The sequence below is a fragment of the Anopheles cruzii genome, chromosome X (assembly GCF_943734635.1).
Source record: "Anopheles cruzii chromosome X, idAnoCruzAS_RS32_06, whole genome shotgun sequence".
NCBI lineage: Eukaryota > Metazoa > Arthropoda > Insecta > Diptera > Culicidae > Anopheles > Anopheles cruzii.
The window spans coordinates 8,249,793-8,275,438 of record NC_069143.1 but is presented as its reverse complement, the minus strand read 5'-3'; the positions used below and the strand labels follow the sequence as shown (position 1 = coordinate 8,275,438).

The window sequence follows — 25,646 nt, the reverse complement described above, 5'->3', positions numbered from 1 at the left end:
GGGCTGACGGGGTCAGCCGGGCGCTTTCGCCGTTCGGTCGGACCAAAGTATATGGTAAGGGATGCGCGCGCTACACACCGACTCCTGATAACACCGACTCTTGTCTTGTCGGTCTGTGCCTGAGCGGAGCGGAACCAACACAGGGGCGAAAAGTGGTGGCGAGAGAGCGCCACTAGTGGATCAACGGCGCAAACGTCTAATGACGGGTGTGACGGATAGGAATTGGCTATATCGATAGCTCGAGCTCCATCAATTCAACCATCAATCGTAGTGCTGGCAACACTGCCACTGCTGTAATATCTGGCCAGGGGATTTCAACTTCAAACAGAACAGAAGTCTGCAGTCTGCAACAAACAAACACGTCCAGCACGTCTTGTAACCCATTGACAGCGCCAGTGCTGCCAGCCATGTCGACCGTCCAACCGCGCTCCGTCAACGCGATCAGTTACAGATCAGTTGAATGTGACACAGGACAAGCCATCTCCCTATGGTTTGAAGACCATGGAAAAGAGTCGGAAGAATGGAAGCTGGGTGCCACATGAACTGAACAGAAGTGAACCAGAAAACCCGCAAGTCCAGTCTATTTGAGTTTGGGTTGAGTTCTGTGGCCTTTGGAGTTTACATTTTGGGGAGTTTATATCTGTCGTGGAGGGTAATGCTCCGCTGGTTCTTTTAAGGTTGTTGATGGGTTTGTGGTTCTATTCTACGATTTTAGTGGTGGAGTCTAATAGTTTCTGGAGTAGGACCAGGTGGAAGGCTAGTAGTCTTATCTCACATAGGATGAAATCAAGTAGGCCGAAAGACTCCGGAGATGTTCGAAAGTATGATGCTACGTAGTGAATCGTTGAGAGTAGTTCAATGACTCTCGGACCACAACTAGGGTTGTGGGTCGCAGGGTCTCCACTTCCCCAAAGGGTTAGAAGGGTACAATGGGCGGGAACTTGTGAACTTCTGTGGCACAGAGGTTAAATTTCCCCTTTTTTAATGACTTTGTTTCCCTGCTGCTCGCAGATACTCTTGACGCATACACCTCGCTGAAGGAGGACCGCCTGGAGATCCACATCGAGCGCACGTCGGCCGGGCTGGGACTGAGCATAGCCGGTGGGCGCGGTTCGACACCGTTCAAGGGCGACGACGAAGGCATCTTTATCTCGCGCGTCACGGAAAAAGGGCCAGCCGATCTGGCCGGGCTGAAGGTTGGTGATAAGGTACGTAGCTCGTAGCTGTTAACAATTGGTGGTTTGTTCTCACTTTTCTATTCGACTTCCCCCACCAGGTACTTAAGGTGAATGGAATCTCCGTCGAAGACGCCGACCATTACGATGCGGTCGAGGTGCTGAAGGCGTGCGGCTCCGTGCTGGTGCTGTTCATCTCGCGCGAAGTGACCCGCCTCATCGGCCACCCGGTGTTCGACGAGAGTGGGCCGGTAACACAAATTAGCATCCCCGCCGGCGACCCGGCCACCGTCGGGGCGATAACGTCCGCGTTCGGCAGTTCGGCCTTGGTGGGGTTACCGGTGGACAATAGCGGTAGTACCGGTGTTACCGGTGCTGCCGTGACCTACACCGGTGCCCTATCGCCCAACACGGTCGGGCTGCCGAACGGGAACGGGCCGGACGAACGGGAGCTGCTGAACGGGAAGGAGATCACGCAGAAGGTGATCCTGCACACCACCCTGATCCGGGACCAGATCGGGCAGGGTTTGGGGTTCAGCATTGCCGGCGGTAAGGGCCACGTACCGTTCAAGGACGGCTCGGAGGGAATCTACATTTCGCGGCTGACAGAGAACGGGGTGGCCCACAAGGACGGCAAGATAATGGTGGACGACCGGGTGTTGGCGGTACGTGCGCGTCCGGCTTTCGATTTTCGGCCCATAGCTAACCGAGGTTTTTCCCTTTTCTTTCCGGTTCTTCCGACGGCAGATTAACGGTGTGGATATTACCAACGCTCACCACGACTACGCGGTGCAGCTGCTGACCGATCACCAGCGTTTCGTGCGTTTGGTGGTGCAGCGTGAGGTTAAGGGCCCGATCGAACCGCTGCACAGCCCACGCGGCGCCGGCGTCGTCGGTCCGTCGGATCGTATCGGATACGGAGGAACCCGTACCGCCGCCGGTGAGTACCACCCCGCCGGTGCAAGCATTTGCATTTGTTTTCGCGCCTTTGCGTTCGTTTTTTTCACGAGAACATTCTTTTCACCACTTCATACTGTGTGCGTGTGTATTGGTTGTGTGTGTGGCTCACCAAACAGCTACATACACCGGCTACCGGCGATCGATAGGTGATGCCCAGGACACCCAGGCTGCTGCTGGTGGTGCGACGGCGGCGATGCTTGACCCAACGAAACGGACTCAAGTCGACCCGGAAGAGAAGGCACAGGATCTGCAGCAGCAGCACAAGGTAATGGCAGGTCGCCAGCGCGACGGTCTCGGTGGACGGACCAATTTCAGTACAGTACCACCACCAGTACCACCATTATGCCACTTACTCACACAACAAACACTGCCACAGAAGGACCAGCCATCGCACTCGTTGCCATCGTCCGGCAACACACCCGCATCGCAAGATCAGCCACCACCCATCGACCACCAGCCACTAACGCAACAGCAACAACAGCCCCCATTACCTGCACCCCGTACAGTATTAACGCAAAGCGCAAATAACAATCACAAGCACGATAGTAACGGTGTGGGCCGGAAGCAGTCCGAGTCTGGGCCGGACGCATCGGAAACGGGCGCGGCTGCCGCTAATAACAGCGGCGGGGTAGTAGCCCAGGCCTCGCACGATGACTCGCAGGTAAGTGTGTGTGTGGGTGTGGGTGTGGGTGTGGGTGTGAGGGTGAAGGATGCCGTCTTCCAGCCGATGGTAGTGTAAAGAAGGAGTACCTTGGGCGACTGTTTACGCCGACTTTTTACCCACCGACTGCCCCTGGGTTCGTTAACTTTTAGCGAGCGATTGGAAGCCCGCGTTCCCGACGAATTTAACCGAAAATTAAAGACTTTTTTTTACAACTACTTTGGCCGTTTGTTTGCACGCCTTTGTTTTTGGTACATAAGTTGACAAGTTTTGTTCTGTATGGTTTTGTTTTTTTGCACGCTTTCTTTGGTTTCTGTTCTGTTCCCATTTGTCTGCCCCCACCCCCAAACGGCGTTTTCCTATCCGTTTTCCCCAAGCCCCAGTTTTGGCACTAAGTAAGTAAGCGAGGCCGTGAAGTTAGCTGTAACAGTTGTAAAACGTCATTCAATGTTGCGGTGTGCAAAGATGTGCACACACGGTCATTTTCATTCATTTGTCGTTCGTCGTTCATCAATCATCATGAGGATCCATTAACACACACACATTCACAATTAGCGCCTTGTTAGTGATCCTGCCGGCCGTTGGTTCACTTCGTTGACAGCGGCTCCGACACTCTTGCAGTTCCCTTTCCTCTTTCTTGTTCCAACTTCCTTGCATGTCCTGCGGCGCATTAGATCGGCTCCTGTACATGCATGTTACCCCCGCTAGCTTGTTACACACCGCTGCCGTTCCCTGGTTCCTCTTCATCCTCGTGTCGATTTTGTCCGGTCGATCTGTTCGGCCATTCTCCTCCATTGCGCTTCCCCGTTCTGCAGCTTCCAACCACCATCTGTCACCATCTTCAAATCCACCCTGGGCGGAGTCCGTCAGAGTCCGGTTAACTTACACACTTCGTTTTTTTTCGTTTTCATTTAATTGTTGGCCCGTGTGGGACGCGCTCGCACTCTTCGTTCCTTTCCGTCGCACTGCGATCGATCCCACTGGTTGTGTCCGGCACATCCTCTGCAGGTGGCAGCCCGGCCGATGACCAGCGCAGACTTTCAGGCCATGATACCGTCACACTTTATCAGCGGCGGGCGGCAGGTGAATGTGGAACGGGCCGAGCACGGTCCGTCGGTAACGGTGACGGTGCAGAAGGCCGTCCCGGACATGCCGATGTTGCCGCCGGCACCCACCGAGCTCGGTACCGTTACCGAAACGATAACCAAGTCAACATTCACAGAGACGGTAATGACGCGCGTTACCGACAATCGCTTATTGGAGCCACTAATCAGTGAGGTAAAAAATCCAAACATCAACAAACCAATTACACACCAACTCTCTATCGTTTGATAGCAAACTCTATCTTTTGCGTATCTGCACGAGCACACACACACACACATAGATACACTCACACAAAAACATACAGCCATGCACAGACACATTTACGCCTTTAGCGCCATGTTCACACAATCTGTCAATCGTAGAAAAAAAAAACTAGGACCGTCCCTTAAGGTTAATAGCGAAACTTTGTAGCGCATAGCCAAAGCAAAAAATAAACTCAAACTCGATAGGACTCTTCTCACTTAATTGTATCGTTTGATGGTTTTTCCATCGACTGCCATCGGATTGCTTACCCAATCAGCGGTTGCACTTTTGTAGAATTGAAGCTGGAAAGGGCTTGCGTTGGACCCCGAAGATGTCCCTCCACTCAAAAAAAAAAAACACTCACGATAGCTTTACTACTTCCCTGTAAACCTGTTTCTATCCTTTTCCTATCTCTTCCTCTCACCAATAATCTGCCTTTCGTCGTTTGGTGGATGTGTTTAGCATGTGTCGGGCGATGCATGGTAACCTTTATGCTTGATGTTCTCCTAATGTTCGGATGCGCAAGTTTTGGTCCGACGTAAATTGTAGTACTTTCGTGGAAAGTTGACAATGACGTTTGAATGTTTGTCTTCTATCGTCTATATAAATGGAAATTAGCTGTAGGTCAATGTCCTGTTTTTTAACGCCCACTACAGCCCATACAGGGCTGGGCCGATTCGCACTGTTGGAACGAGAATTCCAGGAACGCGTGAGGACAAAGAAACTGCAAACCTAGCTGCAGGCGCGCGATCACGTTAGGACAAAGTAGCGAATAAAAGAACAGGCGCGCAAAGCAGAAATCAAGCAACAGGCGCGAGAAACACGGGCAGAACATATTTTGGACATGTCTCGGGCACGATATTTGGGTGGTCGAGCAAATGAATAGACATCGACAGTTGGAGAGTTCAGTTGCGATTTGGAAGTGAAGTGTGATAGTCGACTTGGTGGTGAAGGTGATTAAACCCAAAAAAGAAGTTTTCGATCGCGCGTGTTCCATTCGGAACTATGAATCGAAGCCGATTGGCAAAGTCTATTTTTCTTCGATTTTTATTGGTCGCGACTCAACACGCACCGTTCAGAATTGTATAGCTTCGTCAAGGTATTGTCGGAGAAGATTTGAGGCTGTGAAACATGTTGATTAGAATGCATCAACTCAAAATCAATCTATATCGCATAGAGCTAGTTTATAACTTGTGTTTTGCCCAGTGGCGTCCAAAGGGTCTCTATTTTTTGTTTCGTTTTTATTCGTTCGCTTTTTGTTATAGTTCATTGTTTTCGAAAAACCATCCACTTTTCGAGCGCGCGAAATCAACATCGGATAGTTGGGCGTCAATTAAATCAACCTTCAGCGCAACGTTTTAGTTCCAGATTGATTTTTATGAAGTTGCACTCGAAACACAATTATTAATAAATGATACAAAGAAAGATTGAAATTGATTGGATTTGTTTTGCTCAAGGAACGGGCTGTGCCGTATTTAGTCAGTTATTTCGTCTACTGAATAAATATAGCGCATTTTTACACACTTTTACGCATTTACATGGTATCTACCAGTATTGGCAAATTTATGTCTTCAGATTTGTTATAAATGTTCACTCGTTATTTAACCAATAGTTTATAAGTCTGAAAAATTGACTTGCATGTCATGTACTCATACGGCTCATTTCAATGTTGCTTCTAATTGATCGTAAAATCTAAATTAACATAATAGTTTGGCTAATTATGCACCGTTAAATCCAATTCCACACACTATTAGCTATTAATATGCTATCAATATTAACATTACGCCTGGTGTACTGTTTTTAAGTTCGTTTCAAAGATAAAAATGCTTATGATTCTGTCGCATTACTAAACCGTATTTGAATATAACTGGCACGACGACACGACCGTTAAGTTGTAAGCCAGGCATGCTGCATCTCATTACTAGATCAAATCATCCAATTGCAAAAAAAACATTGGCGATAATAAGAGACACAGGAATTAAAAAGCAAACCAATTTAACGTTCTGTTCGGTGATTTATTTGTCATCGTCGGTTTCAAAGGGCTTCTCTTATGCGATAAAGTACGAACGGCATCAAACAATTATTCTCGTCTTGCTAATTGTTTTTTTGTCTTTTTCTTTCTTTCGTCTGTATGCGACTCGTGCAACTCGTATAACATAGGAGGTGATTCTTCCAAAGGATCAAGGTTCGTTAGGGTTTAGCATTATCGGTGGTACGGACCATTCCTGTACACCGTTTGGGGCTCACGAGCCGGGAATCTTCATTTCACATGTAAGTGGATCAAGATAGCAACATGAGGTTGCTGCTGTTATCTTACTCTGTGTTATTGTTTTTTTCTTCTTCTCGCAGATCGTTGCCGGCGGTATAGCGGCGTTGTCAGGAAAGCTGCGCATGGGTGATCGTATACTGAAGGTGAACGGTACCGACGTAACGCAGGCTACGCACCAGGAGGCAGTAATGGAGCTCCTGCGACCCTGTGATGATATCAAGCTGACGGTCCAGCACGACCCATTGCCGGCCGGATTCCAGGTACGGTTTATCCAAGCGCCGGATAACTGTCCGCCGCGCGCATATTTCTCTTCATATCCGCTGTTTGTCCTCTTTACGCTCCTCCTTACGACGCCAAGCAACATCTTCACAAGCTGCAGCTCTGCGTAATTGTGTATTGCGGATTGAGATGATTGTTTCTTATCGTAAAGTTTGGTTCACATAAAGCGTTACTCCTCTAGCCTGTTTGAACAACGACACTTTTTGGATATACTTATATAGTTATTTCTCTTCGTTTCTCGTTCCTGTTCTTTCTATTTTTCTTACGGAATCACTTCCAAAAAACTCGCTTGCAATACGAAACCAAATGAAACACTTAAATATAAAAAATACCTTCGCCTCTGCAACTGCTACCGCCATTGAATTGTATCAGCGTTTCAAAATAGTTCCATTAAGCACTGAGGTACGTAACGTTTGAGACTTAACCTTTGAGCGTGTTGTTCTTCAGTCGGGATTTTCGCGAAATGGCAGTGCTGCCGGTGTTGAGCAATATCCCGACGCTATGAAGTTTGATGTGAACTTAGTTGGCTTAGTTTGAGATTGTTGATCTGTTTCCCCCGTACCTAGTAGAATTTAGTTTTCGATCGTCGCTTTACTCCACACAATCGCTCCACACAACTTTCAAATAAACTTTATACTTTCTTTGATCAATCAATTAACGAAGCGCCTGTGCATGTTCGATGGATTTGTATCTATCCCAGATATTTTTTTAATCAATAGTTCTATGAAATGCGTTAGTTGCTAGTAATCGGTGTCGTAGAAATATTTTTGCAACTAAATATTGTTATGACTGAATTTTGCGCTCCTATTTCTTTATACGTCTCCGCAGGAGATACACATCGTCAAGCGGGAAGGTGAACGGCTCGGCATGCATATCAAGGGTGGGCTGAATGGACAACGGGGCAACCCTGCCGATAATCTGGACGAAGGCGTTTTCATTTCTAAGATTAACAGCAATGGTGCAGCGAAGCGGGATGCCCGTTTGCACGTCGGTATGCGCATCCTCGAGGTGAACGGACTGTCGCTACTGGGCGCCACACATCAGGAGGCGGTGGATGCGTTGCGGGCCTCTGGCAACCAACTTCAGCTAGTGGTTTGCAAGGGCTACGAAAAATCAGATCTACTTAACCTCGCAGGCAGTGCGGGAGGAATGAGCAGCGGCATAGGGAATAACGGCGATAGTACTCGCATCGGTAGGAAAGATTTTATCTTGAATTCATACGGAATCATTATAAAAAGGGTTCTTCTTTCTTGTTGTAATAGGTTCACGTGCCTCGGAGACGGGATCGGAGCTAAGCCAAAGCGTTTCCAGTCTCGATCGCGAAGATTCGGTCATCCTCGCTGCGGACCCGACCCGGAAGCTGAGTGTGGACAGGATCGAGGAAGAAGCGCTTTCGAAAACATCAATGACCGCTGTTGAAACGCCTATCGAGCCCCCGGAAGTTTATTCCAAAGCCTTGGCCCCGATCAATGTTTCGAACGAGCAGCAACTGGTAGCGGTAGGAGTGAAGGAAAAGAGCACTCCCGAGAAGGTTGCTTTTGATACATTTTGTGTGCACTTTTGGTTCCGCTGCTTAACCTAATGCTTTGGCATTTTAGGTGCTGGACATTGTGCGTGCTGCAGAATCATTGGCGCTTGGCGGCCAAGGGCTGATCGAAAATGGACCACCGACGTCGCCAATTGAAACCGCATGTTCCGAACCACTGCAAAAAACAACTACCATAGTAATGTCGAAGCATACGCTCGACACGCAAGCACCTCAGGTAAGTAACCGCATTAATTATTTGTTTCTTGTAACAGCATTCTTCATCTACAAAACAAATCGTGTACGTGCATACATCTTTTTCGCTTCTCTGCGTCTATATATTTTTCTTTTATGTTTGTCTGGTGCAAAATGTGATTTACTGAAATTATCAATCATCAATGCAATGTTTACTGGTATTTGACATGTGTACAAAAAGCGTCCAGGCGGAGGTTGCTTCTAACGCTAATTGTGTTTAACACTGTCCGGGAACGGATTCGTAAATCGATATTGAAAAAGAGGCAAAATCTTTCCCAACAAATTCCGACTTTCAACCAATGTGCGCTCGATCGACGATAGTTTTATTTGTTTTATTTTGCATTCGTATAAGTTTCCCAGCACATCGTTTAACGATTCGTGCTGTACGCGCTACGGTCTCCTAAGAGCATCGAATCGCATATGCAATAACGTGTTTCGTTTATGTTTCATACGGCAATTCATTTGCCGGCTGCAATGCACTTCTTTTTTTTTTACTGATCTTTAGAAGTTAATATCTTTTGCTAGGCTTTTCGCATTGCATTGCAAATGCGTACCGAGGCGCTCAGAATTGTCATACATGACTATGATGACTGTTTCGCCAATAGTCAAATTATAAACATTTTGGAAAGAAAGATGCAATACGAAACTATACGAAAGAAAAGAAAAGAAAAAATATTTGTTTTCTATATCCCTCAAATATCACGATTCATATCTTTTCTCTTCTCTCTTTCTTCTCTATCTATTTCTCTTTCTCTTTTTCTCGCTATCTTTGATTGTATATGAAAATATTTGGCATTTTCAATGGGCCAATGGGGTTTTTTCTTTGTTTCACCTTGTGTTGTTCTTACTGTATTCGATTACCAGTTACAAACATCGACAAAAATTCTTCCTTAATATTAATTTATTTTGTTCTAAACATACACTAATGAAGACTGAAATAATAATTTATCAAATGAGATCTTTTACCACAAAGTGTAGGCATTTACGAGGCGTAGTAGGATACAAAAAGAACACAAATGATTCGTTACGTTGCCAGTTTTTGCTGAGATAAGAGTCACGATAAATAGCAGAATGCTAGGGTTGATAAGTCACAGTTTTATCTGGACCTAACAAAAGAACAAGTAAAATCAATTATATCTGACCAACCTGTCAGCGCGTTGAAATATGAAGTGAACACGATTTAACCAAAAAAACGAAAGGCTAAGTGTAATCACTTTAACACAAATTTGCGTGATCGGCCAAGCGCGAGTGTCTCTGTCAACATCGGAATGTTGAATTACGCTGCGACGGCTTTGCAAACCTTCCTCGTTTTCCCGGGTCCTTTGTGCATTCGGAATGCGGAGTGTACGCAGCGAACCTGAGGCAGAGTCTGACGCTGGAAGATTGACGTGAAATATGTAACAGTCCTAAGAATACCAATTATGAACCACTACTACCGAAAACCTGCCATCCGTTTAGTGTAGACATCGGTGAAACTGATTGACATTTATAAGTGAAACTAATACTATACTAACTAATAGATAGTTGGAAACGCCCAAAGATAGCAAACTAAAAAAATCCACAAATCCACACAAACACATACAGTATTTACCTTTGAATGTTTGCTATATATATATGTATATAAGCGATTCGCTTATATATATAAGTGAAAAAAAGATGATTAGCTAGAGATTTTGTACTTTTTTCTGTGAAATAACAAAACAGAACCAAATGTTGTTGCTGGCTAACATTACAAAAGTAAAGAGATGTACAAACTAAACGGACAAATCACTATGAATTGATAATGAAGGGGTGCGCACGCATGTGTGTGTGTGTCTTTGTGTATGTGCATGTTGTGCATGTCTGTTATATTTTAAGTAACAGGATACTGCTGGTCATTCTGCAATATAATTGCGCACAAGCGTGTGCATCACTGGTTCTGTTGGCACTATTATCGAGTGGAGGGAAATTAAGACACACGGACAATTAATAATTATAGTGTGGATGGATACACGCGGCGCTATCCGTGATATGAGAGATTGGAAAATGTGCTGAATGACGATGCGTTTTGTGTATTACTGTCTGTGTACGCGTTTGAGTGGAGAAATGTACGAAACAAAACCATTACTATGGTCTTCATTAATCAAACAACAAACGCACAATAATCAAGCAATCAAGTGCAGAGCGAGGTGCTTGCTTTTTTTCTTGCGTTTTCTTAGAAACGCTTATTATTGTTTGACTATTCCATTAATTCAGCTTCTTCTCGGTAGTAGCTGTGCTCAATTTATGCAATTTCCTTTGCTTTTGATGGTAATGAAATGGCAAGTGATGATTAGAATGATGAAAGTAGCAGCGTTTTTTTCGAGACGTACGTGCATTTATGGTGATACTAGACAATGGTGTGTTGTACATTTCTATTTTATATTCAGTTGTGAATCACGAGATGTTATAAACACACGCCACTCAGTGTACTATATTGTGGAGTTGAACAAAAAATCTGCCACATGCACGCCGAATGGTGCACTATTCATTAATGCGGTGCTGTTACCCTTTTGTTTTTTGGCTTTTCTACGTTTTGTTATGTTCGTGGATTGACGAAAGATTTAATAAAACTATTCATATACATCCATATAGGACAGAGATAAGGGAATCCTTTCGAACGCCTTGATTGCGTGAATTTATAGCCCATGCACACAAAACACTGACAGAAAATGCTGTAAATTGGGAACAATTATTTGTAGCAAATAAAACTTTCCGGTTCCGAGAAGTTTCCGCCATACCTGTAGAAACGGTTCCTTGTCACAGAATGGCAATAATGCCTTCAAAGTTGCTATGCTCTAAGCGATATAGGCGGTGTTGTATTGTGCAACAGCGAGAAACTATTTCATGGTGTGCGTGTATATATATATATAAGTGCATAAGACATTATATATATATATATATAATATATAAGACGATTGCACATCCCAACACTTACACACGCAGCGATTTTGTTTGTTTGTTTGGTAAAATTTTATAACCAAAAATAGGTAATGGATATGGAAGCGATGTATGCAAATGGGTTTCATATGATTGCATGACGGATGCATGCATACCTATATTAATGTTGTAGTGAGGTCAAAAAGTGAGTGAGGAGATAATAATTAAATAACCTAAGGTATATCATAACATTTAACGTACAGTGTGTTGCTAATGGGGCCCATCTGGGGATAGTGTTCTACTTATCGCGACAGATCAATTTGGATGGCAAACAAGAGTAGGACACCGAATAGAGTAGGAAAGGAATGGCGATTGTGTGCATGTACTTACTTAGCCAAGCAGCAAAATTTTCCGGTTGTTCTCCATATTTCACGCTGGTATGCTTCTTTCTTTTCCTTGAAGCTTTTTCCACCGTTCTAACTGCCTTCTCTTCTCGCCGTTTTGAATATCTTGGTGTGAGCAAAGCCTAGCATACCGTTTCAGTAAAACCGCACAAACGCATGTTTTCCAATAAATGTTGTTATGCGTGTAGAAATCACTAAACCCGCCCTCTACTATTACAACATTTCGGATAGTTGTGGTTATTGAAAGACATTACTCTAGAGACCAACACAGGATAATACCGATACTGGTGCGTTACAAACTTGTCAACCAACCGTGTTGGGCAACACTTCTTTATTTGTGCAGTGTGTTTACTGTATTGTTAATGTTGTGACAGCGAACATTTATGGTAACAGTAGGAGACATAATAGAAATGTGGGTGTTTCCGTGAAAATCTGTTTGCCTTTCGTTCAACCTTCTAGCGTTTAGATTATTGGACAAAACGTTTGCAACGAATCATGCACATTTTTTAAATTATTCAAATGACGGATGAAATTAGTCGTCAATTCGTGTCGTCAAATAATCTATGGTTATTAATATTTCGTGCTTTTATTTTTAGTAGCAGCACTGCATCTTTAAGGCTTTAGCTCTGCTAGGATGTCACTGATGGCTTCACATAGTGATACCCAAGCTGTTTTTACTTTGCCAGCACCTTAGTGTAACTTATTAAACAGCTTATTGCGATCCTCTTCACGATCAATTCCGCGGTTCACAATCTCAGACGGGTTCTCCGATTGGGTAGAGAACAGACAATTGAGTTGGCTAGTCGAGTGGGCACCACCTACGCAAGACGCTAGTGGTCTTTCTACCTTGATGGAAAAATAATCGTACACGTGTATTGGCATATTCAACTGGATCTAACGCAACATAACATCTTTCAAGGTGCATGAAGTTAGTTAAAAAAAAAAACTCGATGCATCCGGCTTGTTAACAGAACGGACATCCCCAGACCATTAAATTTTCTTCACCATGTTTCCCGGTTTACTGGAAAGTATGTACTGAATCTGCAACGTGCTTTACTAACTTTTAATTGTATACCATTAACTAGCCAACATAATTTGCAAACGTTTTATCCAATACTACATCCGGTTAGTACTTTCAAACCTACTTATCGTCTTTCATCTAAGCCATTTGTTTGCCTTCCTGTTGAAATTTTCTGTTTTGCTCTACTTGTACTCTCATTTTATTGACTGTTGTTTTGGGAAATTAAGAAGAAGATAACGGAATGCGCACAACAAATCTGTTGGTTTCAATTCAATACGTGTTCGATACACTACATCTATTCCGTCAAGTAGTAGTATCGGGTGGAACGGAAGGAATCAGAGTCAGTTGCAGTGAGCGTCAAATGATTATCCTTTTAATCCCCTGAATCGGATCACAATCCATCCAGAGGTCCCTATACTCATACACTCAAAACGCACAAAAACGTATAGCAAAGTGGTCGAGCTGATAGGTTATTATTGAATTATATACAATATTAATATATATAGTGTATACATATACTGTTGTACATCTATATATACCTCCATATACCGAAACATAGAGCCCAGCGTCGTACAGTACTCGTTTTTTGCATATTCGGTTGCGTATTACCTACGTGTACGATTACGGCCCTGGCTTGCCCGAGGACCGTGTATTTTCCTTATCAAAAAAACATATATACGCCCTGTTTACGCAGGAGATTCTCTGTCGAGCTGTCGAGCGCAGTCGCAGATGCAGAAGAGAAGAAAAGAAAAATATGCCAAAACACACAACATCTTCACTATTGGAAACGTAACAAAACTTGTGAAACACGAACAAGCGAAACAAAACCAGAACAACAAAGAAGAAACACAAAGAAATCTTTTTCCGTAATCGTTGAATAAAACTGATGTAGCCAAATGAGTGAAATCGGAGCAAAATCGAGATCTCTACAAACGCTCTTACTGGAATGGTTTTTTTTTTATTTTCCTTCGTGAGCTCTGAGTGTAATACACGTCTCGAAAGCTCGTTATGTTTTGGTTGGGTTTTTGTGTTATTCGGCTCGGTTTCTGTTCCACATTACTTCCCCTAGCCCTAACGAGTCCAGTGGTCAGTGTCAGCCTTCCGAGATCATGCGAGATTCTGTGTGTCTCTGAACTCTCGGCGGCCGTCGCATGCGGCTTCGCAGAAGGAAGGAGCACACCGTGCCTGTCTCTGCAATTTCCTTTCAATTTTCTTTTTCTGCTTGTGTGTATGTGAATCAACTTTGGTTTTCTCCACGCAACAATAGATAGCGACTCCCCAACACTCCCCCTCCCCGCGCCCCCCTTTTACAACCCCACACCACCCTGCCAAAATTCCGATCTCTTCCGATCAAATTTTCAGCAGTGTCTTATGGGGCAGTGTCACTCAGCGCCGCTCTCTAGGCGAGGTGCCGTCGGTTAGCGGGCGCGCGCAAATCAAACTCACGGGATGGGACCGGAAATGTGTCAATTGGTAACTACCGCTCGCTTTACTCAGTTTTGTTGTATGGAATTTTTCTTCGGCCTTCTTTTTCTAGAAAATTCATTTCATTTTCTGTCTTGCGCAACGTGTACACTCCTGCAACCTGCGATGTTTTGTCTCATTCGGTACCCACTTTTTATACTTCCCTACTTACCCTATTCTCCTCCGGCATCGTACCGGGATTTTACGGAACGAAGTACGGTTTCTCTACTTTGGTTTGTTGCTTAGTTGTTGCTTGTGCCTTGTATACATGTGTGTGTTCAGTCACTGTAAGGACCTAAGTTCTATGCCCTCATATCGCGTGGAATAGTTGAGTTTTACTGTATTTATTTTTAATGTTAATACTTACTGACTATTAGTGTGTTTTACTTGACCACTCTCCACTCTTACTTACCTTCTTCGAACTGGGAGTAGTTTTGGTTACCGCGCTCCGGTATGTTGTTACTTTGGTAAAGTTTCGCACAGCCTGTATTTGTTATGTTCAGTTAAAGGGAGATTGGGCTTTCGCTTGGCCAGAGTATGTTTCTGTAAAATCGAGTGCAGATCGAGTGTGATTGTGTTAAATGAAGATGTAAAATGTCCAAAACAAGAAAACCAACAATCGTAGACTAATCGCCGTAATTTCTATTGAATCACCTTTCACAAGCCCCTTGTAACATAAGTCCCTTCTGATGGCTAACGACACACATGAGTCAACGATTTTCAAATTGTATTTTATTTTTAAAGAAAACAGAATAGGCTACCGTACCTGAGATGATAATGTGTCTGATACGTACGTTTTTAGTTTAAGTAACCGGTGGCAGTGGCAGTAGCCGGATAAGAAGGAGCACTTTTATAGTTTTTATTTTGTCTAAAAATTGCGTCAAACTGGTGACAGCTCTTCGGGAGCGATTAGGAGCAATCTCTCCGCATGAGGCATAGTCGTCAACGTCTAGACAGACGTGGTTTTTTATCATATTTATCCAATGTCATTCGAAGATCATACTGAGCCGCCGTTGGTCTCAAACAGCGCGATCGGACCATTTTTGGCCAGAAACATTCACAAAAGTCTCTCTCTCTCTCAATCATTACAACCATTTTGCCCGTGAGTGTCTGTGTCCGCCTGGAACGTCTATGTTTCGTGCGTGTGTTACATGTTTAAAACAATTGTTCTATACAGAATAAGCATTGTAGTTTCAATTACCTGTCTAAACTAATTGCGTAAACGCGTAACAATGGCCAGCTTAATATGTGTGTCCACCAATGTGTATTCTCATTACTCTGCTCGAGTGTGTAGTGGTTAATGTTGCTTATTGTTTAACGCCTGTGCAGTGTGAAGGAGGACCACTGGAAACCGTCCATTGATTCCCATGCAAACCGTGATTGAGCAGCCTGGTTCACAAGGCTGTATTCGGGATTTTTTGCGCTTAGGATTCTTGTAATAATAAACCACTTGTAATAGAAGATCTCGATGGATCATGAGATGCCTTTAGGCTCTTTGAACATCTACAACCAACAACATTAGTAGTCAGATAGTAGCCGCTAGTTCTCAGACTCTCAGTTTGATAGAATCATTGGATCGGACAGTGTAGGTAAACGGGGAAGGAGCTCTTCACGCTGCACGTCGCTGTCGTTTCATGTGTTTCATCTTGCTTTATGTGTGTCATTATGATTAGTAAATTCTGATCTGTTGATTTTCTTCATTTTCTTCCTCCAATGCATCCTCACGTGTGAACATCTCTCCTCAACCAACCAACCAACCAACCATTGTTTTTATGGTCGTTGCAATAAAACCTCCCCACCTGCTTGCTGCCCCATTATTTCTACCCCGTATACCTTGCTCTCACCTTTTCTCTCTCTTTCTCTCTCTCTTTCTCTCTTTCTCTCTTTCTCTCTTTCTCTCTTTCTCCTCATCTCCCCGAGCAACTCTTTCTCCCTTTCCCTGATCCTTTTTTTCCCCTCCCTATCCTCTGTTATGCATCCTATGCTTCCTGTTCGATGCGCACTCCCACTGCACCGCCGATCGGATCGGTGTGCGTGTGCGCATGTCTGTGTGTGTGGGACCTGGGGAACCCCGGGGGGGCTGTGTACGTGTGGTGTGCTCTGTGTGCTTGTGTGTTTACTCTGTGTTTGCTCTGGCTTGTGTCGGCAACGCTCTGCTGCCAACCCAACCCGACCACCACCAACAACCAACAACTACCATCCCCTCGTAGGTCGAACGGGCAGCCCGTGGACGGTCGTTGACGCATGCGAATGATCCCAGTCCCAGTGCCGCCGCCGCCTCCTCGGTCGCTCTCCTTTCTAACTCGCCCGCAAGCGCAGTAGTAAACCAGCGGCGGGCAGCCGTTGATAGCACTAACAACAACACCTCTCCGACCGCCGCTCCGACGACCAAACCCGTCACTCAATCGTCACTCCCGCCCCCACCGGTGCAGCGGAAGTCGGTGAGTTTCGATTTGCACGAGGACGAAACGGTGCTGCTGCTGGACGACCACCACCATCCGTTGCCTCCTCATCAGCCGTTGCTGAAGGGGATCCTACGATCGGGCGACCCGTCCGTGCCCCCGCCGGTCCATGGCCACCACGAGGATGATGATGAGGACGATGAGGACGATGAGGACGATGAGGACGAAAGTGAGGAAGATGAAGATGAGGAGGATGAACAGGAGGAACCGGAACAGGTCGTTGCGGTGCGGCACGCCGACATCGTCCACAATCGGGCGGCCCGGAAGCTGCGGGAGGAGTTTGGCCACGGCGAGCTGGTGGAGTACGAGCACGACGTGGCCACAAACACGGTCCGGCCGATCCGGCGCGATCCGGGATGGCGGGGAACCGGGATTGCCCATCACCACCAGCTGGCCCACGGTTACGAGACGGTCGAAGCGGTGCTGGTGGTACCGCCGGCGACGCAAGCGGCAGCCGCCCACCAAAGGAAGGCACAGTTCGTGCACGAGAACACCCACGGGAACATGCTGGTCCCGGAGAACGTCCACCGGCGGGTGCTGCTCGAGGAGAACGACGTCCGGAACAAGCTGCTGGCGCAGTACCAGCAGGCCGCCCCCGCCTCGTCGTCCTCGGCGTCACCGTCACCGCCGTCGGCGGCGTACATTTATGCGTCCCCTCCCCCGGTGCCGGTGGCGGAACTCACCCAGTACCTATCGCCGCCATCGCCGGGCGTCGGCAGCAGCATTAGCAGCGGTGGTTACGAGCTGTCGGCCGTCGGATCACCCCCGCCTTCGGATGCTGCCTATCACCACCACCATCACCACCACCACCACCTGGCGCCGGCCCAGATCTACCCCCCGGTGCAGATTCTGCCCGTCCACTACACGAAGCTCCCGACGCCGCAGCACACCACCATCTACACGTACACGGGCGGCGGCGGCGGCGGCGGTGGTGGGCGCCCGACGCAGCCGCCACCCCCACCACCTTCGTTCCCGCCAGCCGCCAGCCAGCTGCATCACCAGCAAGTCCACTATCAGCAACAGCAGCGGCAACAACAACGCCAAATGTCCTACTTTGTCTCCCACCCCGGAGAAGGAGGAACGTACGTATCGGCGGCACATCCTTCCGGGACGCCGCCGCCACCAGCACCACCATCATCACCACCACGAACACTACTACCCCCACCAACACCACCACCACCACCACCACCGTTCGGTGCAAACGCCCCGTCCGGCGGCCAGACGATGACGATGATGGTGAGTGACACAGCGGGCGCACACATTTGGGCGCACCGCGCTTAGCGAGCGCGTGTCACGCGCATTCACCACCACCACCACCACAAACGTGCACGCAGTCCCTTGCAGGGCGCACAGAAGACGATCGGGGGGAGCCATTAGAATGGAAGAAAGACATTACAAGCGAGAGGGTGATCAGGGGTTCGCCGGGGGAAAAGGGAATGGTAGGGGCGCAAGGGTGGTGCAGACAAGCAGAGAGAGAGAGAGAGAGAGAGAGAGAGGGGCACACAATAGAGCACAAACCACCCCCCAGTACAGAGCGCACATCTTCATCCACATCATCCTCATCATCATCACCCTCATCCGCATCATCATCGATACGGACTCCAGCACGCCCAGCGGCGGGGAGACAGTACGCGCTACGAACACCGGGGATTTCTCGACGACGAAGTCAAAAGGAAATCGGCCATTAAAAAGCTCACAAATCACATCGAATCGCGGCATCGGCCTTTCTGTTTTGGGTAGACTAATAATTCCTACCGCTACTAGACTGTTTCTAGTGTTTCTCGATTTTTTAGCTGACAGTAGAACCTTGTTGCCAACCCGTAACCAACCATTACTAACAAGGTATACATATGTGTGTATGTGCGTCGTGTGTGTTTGTTAGTAGTTTGCCTGTTTGTTGTTTTGTGGGGATTCCGCGCTGCACTACTGCGCTCACTGCACTCTGTATTGTCTGCCGAACGGGGCGGACTGTAAAAACACAACGTTACAGAAAGCATCAGAGCAGCAACGCACCACCGTGGCGCGGTCCGGATAACAAGAGAAAGAACAATACCTTGAGGTCCCAGGACTATTACCTAGAGAATCGGACTATTTTCAAAGAAATCAAATGTTTATTATATTGAAACGAACAATTTATTTTTTATTGAAAGTATGTACCATCGCTAGATATACATTTCTCCTATCTCTCTGCTCCTATCGTGGATTCCCAAATGAAAGAATTCTTCGTCTTTTGAAGCAACCCAGTTGGTCCTCCAATTTCGACTTCCTCGTAGGAAACGAAGTGCTGCTCAGCCAATGCGTGTCCCATCCATGAAAATGAATGATATTCGGAAAGAGCCAAGTCTGGTGAATACCGCGGGAGGGATTGCAGCTCCCATCTGTAGCAGTTTTCTTTAACATGTAGCAGAAAAATAATAATCCTCGCAAAACGTCATTTTCAGGCACAAAAGGTGACAAGGTCTAACCATTTCAAAGATCGGTTTCAAACTAAATTAATTTTTTTTCGACCCTCAATCATTTACCTGATGCCAAAACAAGGTAATGTTGGTAAAAAGAAAAAATTAGAAGGTCCAAATTGACAGTTACAGCCATCTGTGTAACAGTCCGATTCTCAAGGAATAGACCGCGCCTCATGTCAACCACTCTACTAAGGCCCACGGCCCACAGAGTTTGCTTCTCGCTACTAAGGGCCGTCAAAGACCAGATTATCGCACAACAAATGTTCCGCTTGTATTGTAGGATGCGCTTGCAGTGTCGTCGAACTAACTGGAGGTCGCTACGGATGCCCACACATTGCAGCCTTGCCTGGATTGCAGACCTCTCGCATTAAGCCTTTTTGTTGACTGCGGCTCAGCAGAAGAACCTACTGAAGATTGGACTGAAATTTAAACTTTTATTTTTCCGAAATAATACTTCTGTTGATTCATATGAAGAAAATGTTTGCGGAAAACTATCCAAGATTATGTGTTCGTTTGACGTAATCACGTTTTTGGTGACCTCGGCATCGAGACTATCCAAAGCACGACTGGCGGGGCAGAGCCCGTCGCCGAGGTCCAGTGTGGTTAGTCGTTGATCGCTTGAAATGGATGGCGACGGTGTGCCATCCATCCAGTCTTGTTAAAACCGCCCACGGTGCGGAACTTTTGACGTATGTTCATCGCATCAACACGTGTGCCAGTCGGCCTTTTCCAAGCACAACAGTAACGGCAACTGCTTTAGAGTAAACCGAACGGATCCGGCCCAATCGGGCGACTTGTGCACCGCAGCCTCGTTAAAATACAATTGGTGGCAACAACATCTTTCACCGTCGAAAACACAACCGCGCATGGTTTTCGCTGTCCGTATCTCTACTCTATCTAGAAACATTATTATCTGCAAAACACACACACAGACACACACCGATTGTGGTGGTTGTCCGTGTGCCTACTGGGTTGTTCAATAAGTTTCGCGGTTTGATAATAAAAACCCAATTTTATCCTTTTGGAATATCTGGCGCGTATCGGAAGCGTATCTGGCGAAACTAATACACGGCGGTGCGCTTACCAAAGGGATAACAGCAAAGGGCTCACGCGATCACGCCTCAGGCTCTCTTTCTCCCTCTCTCTCTTTCTCTCTGTCTCTTTCTCTGTCTCTCCGCTAACCTTTCTGATCGATTTTAGGCGGAAGCCAGGTGCACACACATTGCACTCCGCGTCGCGTCCGCAAGCGCGCGCTGGGATCACGTTTGTTTTTCCTGCGTTTGTTGCGCGACAATTCTTTCCGCACACACCATTATCAGCCCGGTTTTACCGTTCTGCCTGTTTTCCTTTCAGTCACCGCCGCTAGGGCCACCGAAGGCACCAAAAAGTGTTTCCGACAAGAAGCGATTCTTCGAGAACGCCATGGAAAATCAGCAGAAACCGACTCCAAAATCAGGTGCGTACCTTGTACCATCACACACGTGTGTCAAACTGCACGTGTGCGTGGATCAACTAGGCCACAGGCTAACCATGGCAACGTTTTCTTTCGGCAGACAAAGTCTTCTCCTTTCTATCGCAAGACGAGGTAGAAAAGTTGAGACAGGAGGAGGAGCGCAAAATTGCCACGCTCGGTCGGGACAACATCCAGCGGCGCTACGAAGCGGAAGACGAGGGCCAATCGGACAGTGAGCAGCACCAACAGTCCGACGGGTACGACGATCCGGAAGCGGAAAAGTCGGACATTAACGACAACAGCGTGAGGTACGTAAACCGATGACGGAGGGGGAACCACAGTGAAGTCAAAACGCCACTGTCTTTAGCTCTCATCTGCATTCACATGAAATGTCACTACCAAACAAAGCGTGAGCGTGAACTCGGATAAGCGTGGGTTAGCGTGGGTTCTGTGTTTATTCTTTTGCCATAGTATGAAGCTGACTGACGTTTGAATGCATTACACGTGTTACGGTTATGCTGCCTTGTTTTTTTGTTTTTTCAAATCTCAAACCTAAAGTTGTCAAAAGTTTTGCTTTCGTGGTAACCAGCAATGCAGAAGCGAGTGGTCTTGTTACCGACTACTACCGCGTAGCGGGTATAACAAGCGTTTTATGTGTTCTTTAAGGTGTACTGTACAAAGTTCAGTACACACACTATTTTTGTAACCGTGGTTTCGATTTACAAAACACTATGATTGCCTTCACTAGTACATCTCTGATATTGCACAACACGTTTTCCATCTGTACATCTCTACTATCTACTATCTTCCTGCGTCCTGTGCTCTTGCGGACGATTGTTTCGAATTGGACCGCGTACTGCTTCGGATGTAGTGTGTAAATCTTTAGCATCTTTATTAGCCATTTTCTCGCACACGATCATCCTAACCCACTCGACAACACTAATCTACACTTTACGAACTCTCTGTTAACACCATTTAGCAGAACATAATTTTATTTTTAAGTAATTAGTGACAGTTACTGATTTTATTCCTAACCTTTTCACCTTATACTTCCTCCAGGAACCCGTTGGCTGAAATTGATGCAGTATTTAGAACATAAACCACGATGCACTAACGTTCTTCCAATGCTCCCCCATCCTGGCCGCGCATACCCGTTCCTCATCCAGCGCCCGCCTTCTTTCTTATTCTCTCTCTATCTCTCTTTCTCTCCCTCACCGACCAGCGATGGAGAAGCTAATTTCGGTTTTACCTTTGTCGGATTTTTGCTTTTATGCTCAACCGGTTTTGCCTCCGGGCGAATACTGTTTTAGTTGTCTAATAGTTCTGCTAATGTAGAATGCCAAAGTTTTATGGTTTGCTCACAACCACGCATACCCCACTGTAACATTCCTCTATGCGGTGCATGGTGCGCGCCCTTTTCCCCGCCCTGGTGCCATGATGCTTATGCGATCAAGCGGCCGGATCAAGTGTGGCTTTATTTATTTTTCGTGCACCAATCGTGGTGTGCCCCGGCAGTCACTTTAAGTTTGCAAGTGTTCACCCTCCACATGTTCAATGTTGAAACATTCGTCAAGTTTTTCTTTTTTAAGCTGCTGCAAATGATTAGATTACTGTGCGTTGGTCAGGACAACTTTGTCGCACGCGTCATATGTGTACTTTGTTGTTAAAAGTACAGGGTGGTCAAAAACGCGTGCACATTTTGATTTGGTTATAAAACAAAAACGGCTGAATATTTTTCGATGCTTAAACATTTATTTGAAAGGTTGATCATCAAATTTATGTGTGAAAAACAATTTCGCTCAAATGTCCACCACGACTGGATTCGCAGTACCCTATTCGGTGGACCCAATTTTTGAGCACTTTTTCGACTGTCGTTGGTCCTATCGCGGCAATGGCAATTTCAATTTCGCTCTTAAGGTCGTCAATAGTTGTTGGTTTGTTTGCATAACATTTATCTTTCACCGCTCCCCAAAGATAATAATCCAAATGCGTCAAATCGCAGCTTCTTGGAGGCCAATTCACATCGCCATTTCCGCTGAATGTTTGATTTTCGAAGATGCGGCGCAAACAATCGATCGTGGCTGTCGTTGTAGGGCACGTAGCGCCATCCTGTTGAATCCAAATGTCGGCTAAGTTCTCAGCATCAATTTCGCCAAAGAAACAATTAACCAACATTTCTCGGTGGCGTTCGCCATCGTTACGACGGCTCTTTCTTCATTCTTTCATACGGCGGCCGATGGTGCCACTAGACCAAAATCCGCACCGAACAGTCTCTCGTTGTGGGTGCATTGGCTTCTCATGCACGACGTGTGGGTTTTCCGAACCCCAAAAACGACAATTCTGTTTGTTAACATAACCACCGAGGTGGGAATAAGCTTACATGAAATGTGCTTTTCAAATATCGTACAGTTTGAGATTAGACCTACCACTTTGGAAGTAAGTTTTTAATATATTCCAGCATTCTTCAAGCGTAAAGCGACCCATTTCGTAAATTCGGAAGTGTCTACTAAATGTTTACATTTTCCAGAATCAAGTTTGACGTTTTAAACGTCAAATAATGAGTAGTTCAAAATGTGCACGCGTTTTTGACCACCCTGTATTATTCATGTGTCGCGTTCACTCTGTGCTCTGTTTAGTAGTTTACGTAGCAAACTGTCACAAACGTACACACATAGGACATCCAGCCGAATCCATGTACCGACAGGTTCCCATGGCTTTTACGGTACGCTACTCTCTCGCCTATAGACCTCCCTCGCACATCATTAGCATCATGTTCAATTGTGCTCATTTCTGCAATGAAATGCACATCCTTTTTATATACATTCATATATGTATTTGCGTCTATTTAAGCATTATGTCGAACAAATATTGTTAGCTGTCTATATTCTTTAGTATAATTTTATTATCCAAAACCAGAAGCGAGTTAGTGTCATGCTGCAGTAGATCACGCTAATGTGATTCACATTTAGCGAGCCCGTTGGCATCATCGACGGCTAAATTTTAGTATGTTTGCATGATTTTGTATGCACAGTATTAACACGCCACGCCCGAATGAGTTAGCTATACTATGAGTTCTCAGCACACACCAAACACACTTAACTTCTGATACGTACGCATTAGCGTACGCGCGCGAAACGCGAACTGACAGTACATCCTATTAACGTGCCTATTTTTATATGACATTTATCGGCTAGAGACGAGTTTTAGCCAGCTAGACACACGGGTAGCGAGCGTATACAACCGGTAACCGTACCAAAAAGGCTTCTTTCGAATTCGATGTTTACATTTACGTGGTCAGTGTTTTACCCTTTTTCTATGGAATCGACGATTGATTCATGAATGGCAACTTTATAGGAACTCAATTTTATAACAACTCCCCACCACCTATTGGGCGGGAGCATAGTTTTAGTAAGCGATTAGCGCAATCTAACGTTACTTATCCATCTTCTTTGTCAAATATCGAAAATGCCGACAAAGAAAAATAGCACAATTTCAGAAATGCATAGAAATAAAAGCTATGATAATTATTTTATGTAATAATACGCGGCAGCATTGAGCAGACAGTGTGTAATCATGGATAGTCCGTACAAACCGCGCGTTTACAGCGGCTTAATAAAACCGATTGCTCTCATTATATAGTGAAAATAAAACTAACATCTGTACGCTTACAACACCGAACGTCTCTATCTACAACACATAACACGCTCTCCTTTGTACCATTTTGTTGTTTCTCAGGTCTGTTAATAAATGGAACTTCGAATGCTATTACTTTCTTTTTCTTTCTCTTTCAATCTTTTTGATACTTTTGTTTACCAACGGTTCTTGGGCTCTTACGGTTACTGCTTAGTTATCTAATTTTATACTTTCATAGTTTGCAATATTCTGTACCATAAGTCGGCTATTTTACTACAACTGTAATCAGCTGATAGTTCTACGTTTGATGAGTTGATACAATTGAATGCATTGTTGTTTGTAATATATTACCATTTCGTAGCCTTTTGCCAGTTTTTTGTGATTCAGTAAAGCAAAACATTCTCATAAAGTGTGTGCACCGATAAATGGACACGTGTGCCCCATCCGTTGACATGATAAACTTACCCTTACCCAGCTCGCCTCGCTGAAGCCGACGTAATGTACCTAACGGTAGCGCCCGACAAATGGGGTTCTATTCTTCTCCGCTCGGAAAATTGTTTCAATCACCATCGATGTAAACATGTATTTTCGAAGAAAACACGAAACCCAAAACAGGAAAACCAAACCACTTTCATTCCTTTTTTAACAATGCTTGCCAATAACGATGGTCGCCACGAATGCTGAAAAATAAAAAAAAAAACAATAACCAAATACGTACGACATCAAACATCAACGATTCGCTAGGAACGATTCGCCGCGATATTCGACGCCGCGGGAGGAGTCGCCGATGGCGGCGCAACAGAAACTGTCCCCGGCGCAGTTGGCGGCGCTACTGAGCAAGACGCCGGTGGTTAGCCGTATACCGATCCGGACCGCAAACGCTGAGAAGCGTGCCCGGGCCAACAACTGCCTGCCTCCGGAATACGATGAATCGAAGCTTAGCCCGTCGGAGATCCGAGCACTGAGGTGAGAGCCTTGTGGGAGAACACCCCCTCCCTACATCCTTGATTTGTTGGTTGATTTAATTGCTTTGTTTTTGTTTTGTAGAGCCCAAAAGCGTGCAGCTTGGCGTCAGGCGCGACTAAAATCGCTGGAAAATGATGCACTGCAGGCGCAAATTATGATCCAAACGATGAACGCGGTCGTGCTCAGCGAGGACACATCAACGAACGACGCCAGTGCCGGTGACGCAACGGTGGAAGGTCAGCCTGGTTTCCAACCATTGCACGTATTGAACGAAGAGGTAAGACCGTATGGCCGTATGGCTGACTCGTGACTCGTGACCGTGAAAGCCATCTCTGGGCTTGCCGACGTTAGGACAACACTATCCGAGTGCCCGTTCCGTAGTGTTGCAAGGCACCGATGCTCGAACTCGTAAGAA

The 25,646-nt window shown here is 45.8% G+C and overlaps 1 protein-coding gene across 1 annotated transcript in view; it reads left to right on the top strand.

Moving 5' to 3' along the window:
* The window catches only part of LOC128278954 (protein lap4), a 47,218-nt gene that overhangs the window by 18,126 nt on the left and 3,446 nt on the right, over nt 1-25,646 (top strand). The window contains exons 6-22 of the mRNA XM_053017680.1: nt 1,012-1,208; nt 1,277-1,840; nt 1,923-2,115; nt 2,252-2,400; nt 2,512-2,796; nt 3,805-4,074; nt 6,304-6,414; nt 6,493-6,672; nt 7,064-7,093; nt 7,520-7,883; nt 7,954-8,222; nt 8,290-8,454; nt 16,469-17,956; nt 20,533-20,635; nt 20,733-20,940; nt 25,010-25,231; nt 25,313-25,508. Coding sequence (XP_052873640.1) covers nt 1,012-1,208; nt 1,277-1,840; nt 1,923-2,115; nt 2,252-2,400; nt 2,512-2,796; nt 3,805-4,074; nt 6,304-6,414; nt 6,493-6,672; nt 7,064-7,093; nt 7,520-7,883; nt 7,954-8,222; nt 8,290-8,454; nt 16,469-17,956; nt 20,533-20,635; nt 20,733-20,940; nt 25,010-25,231; nt 25,313-25,508 — 4,994 coding nt within the window. The remainder of the gene's footprint in view (nt 1-1,011; nt 1,209-1,276; nt 1,841-1,922; nt 2,116-2,251; nt 2,401-2,511; nt 2,797-3,804; nt 4,075-6,303; nt 6,415-6,492; nt 6,673-7,063; nt 7,094-7,519; nt 7,884-7,953; nt 8,223-8,289; nt 8,455-16,468; nt 17,957-20,532; nt 20,636-20,732; nt 20,941-25,009; nt 25,232-25,312; nt 25,509-25,646) is intronic.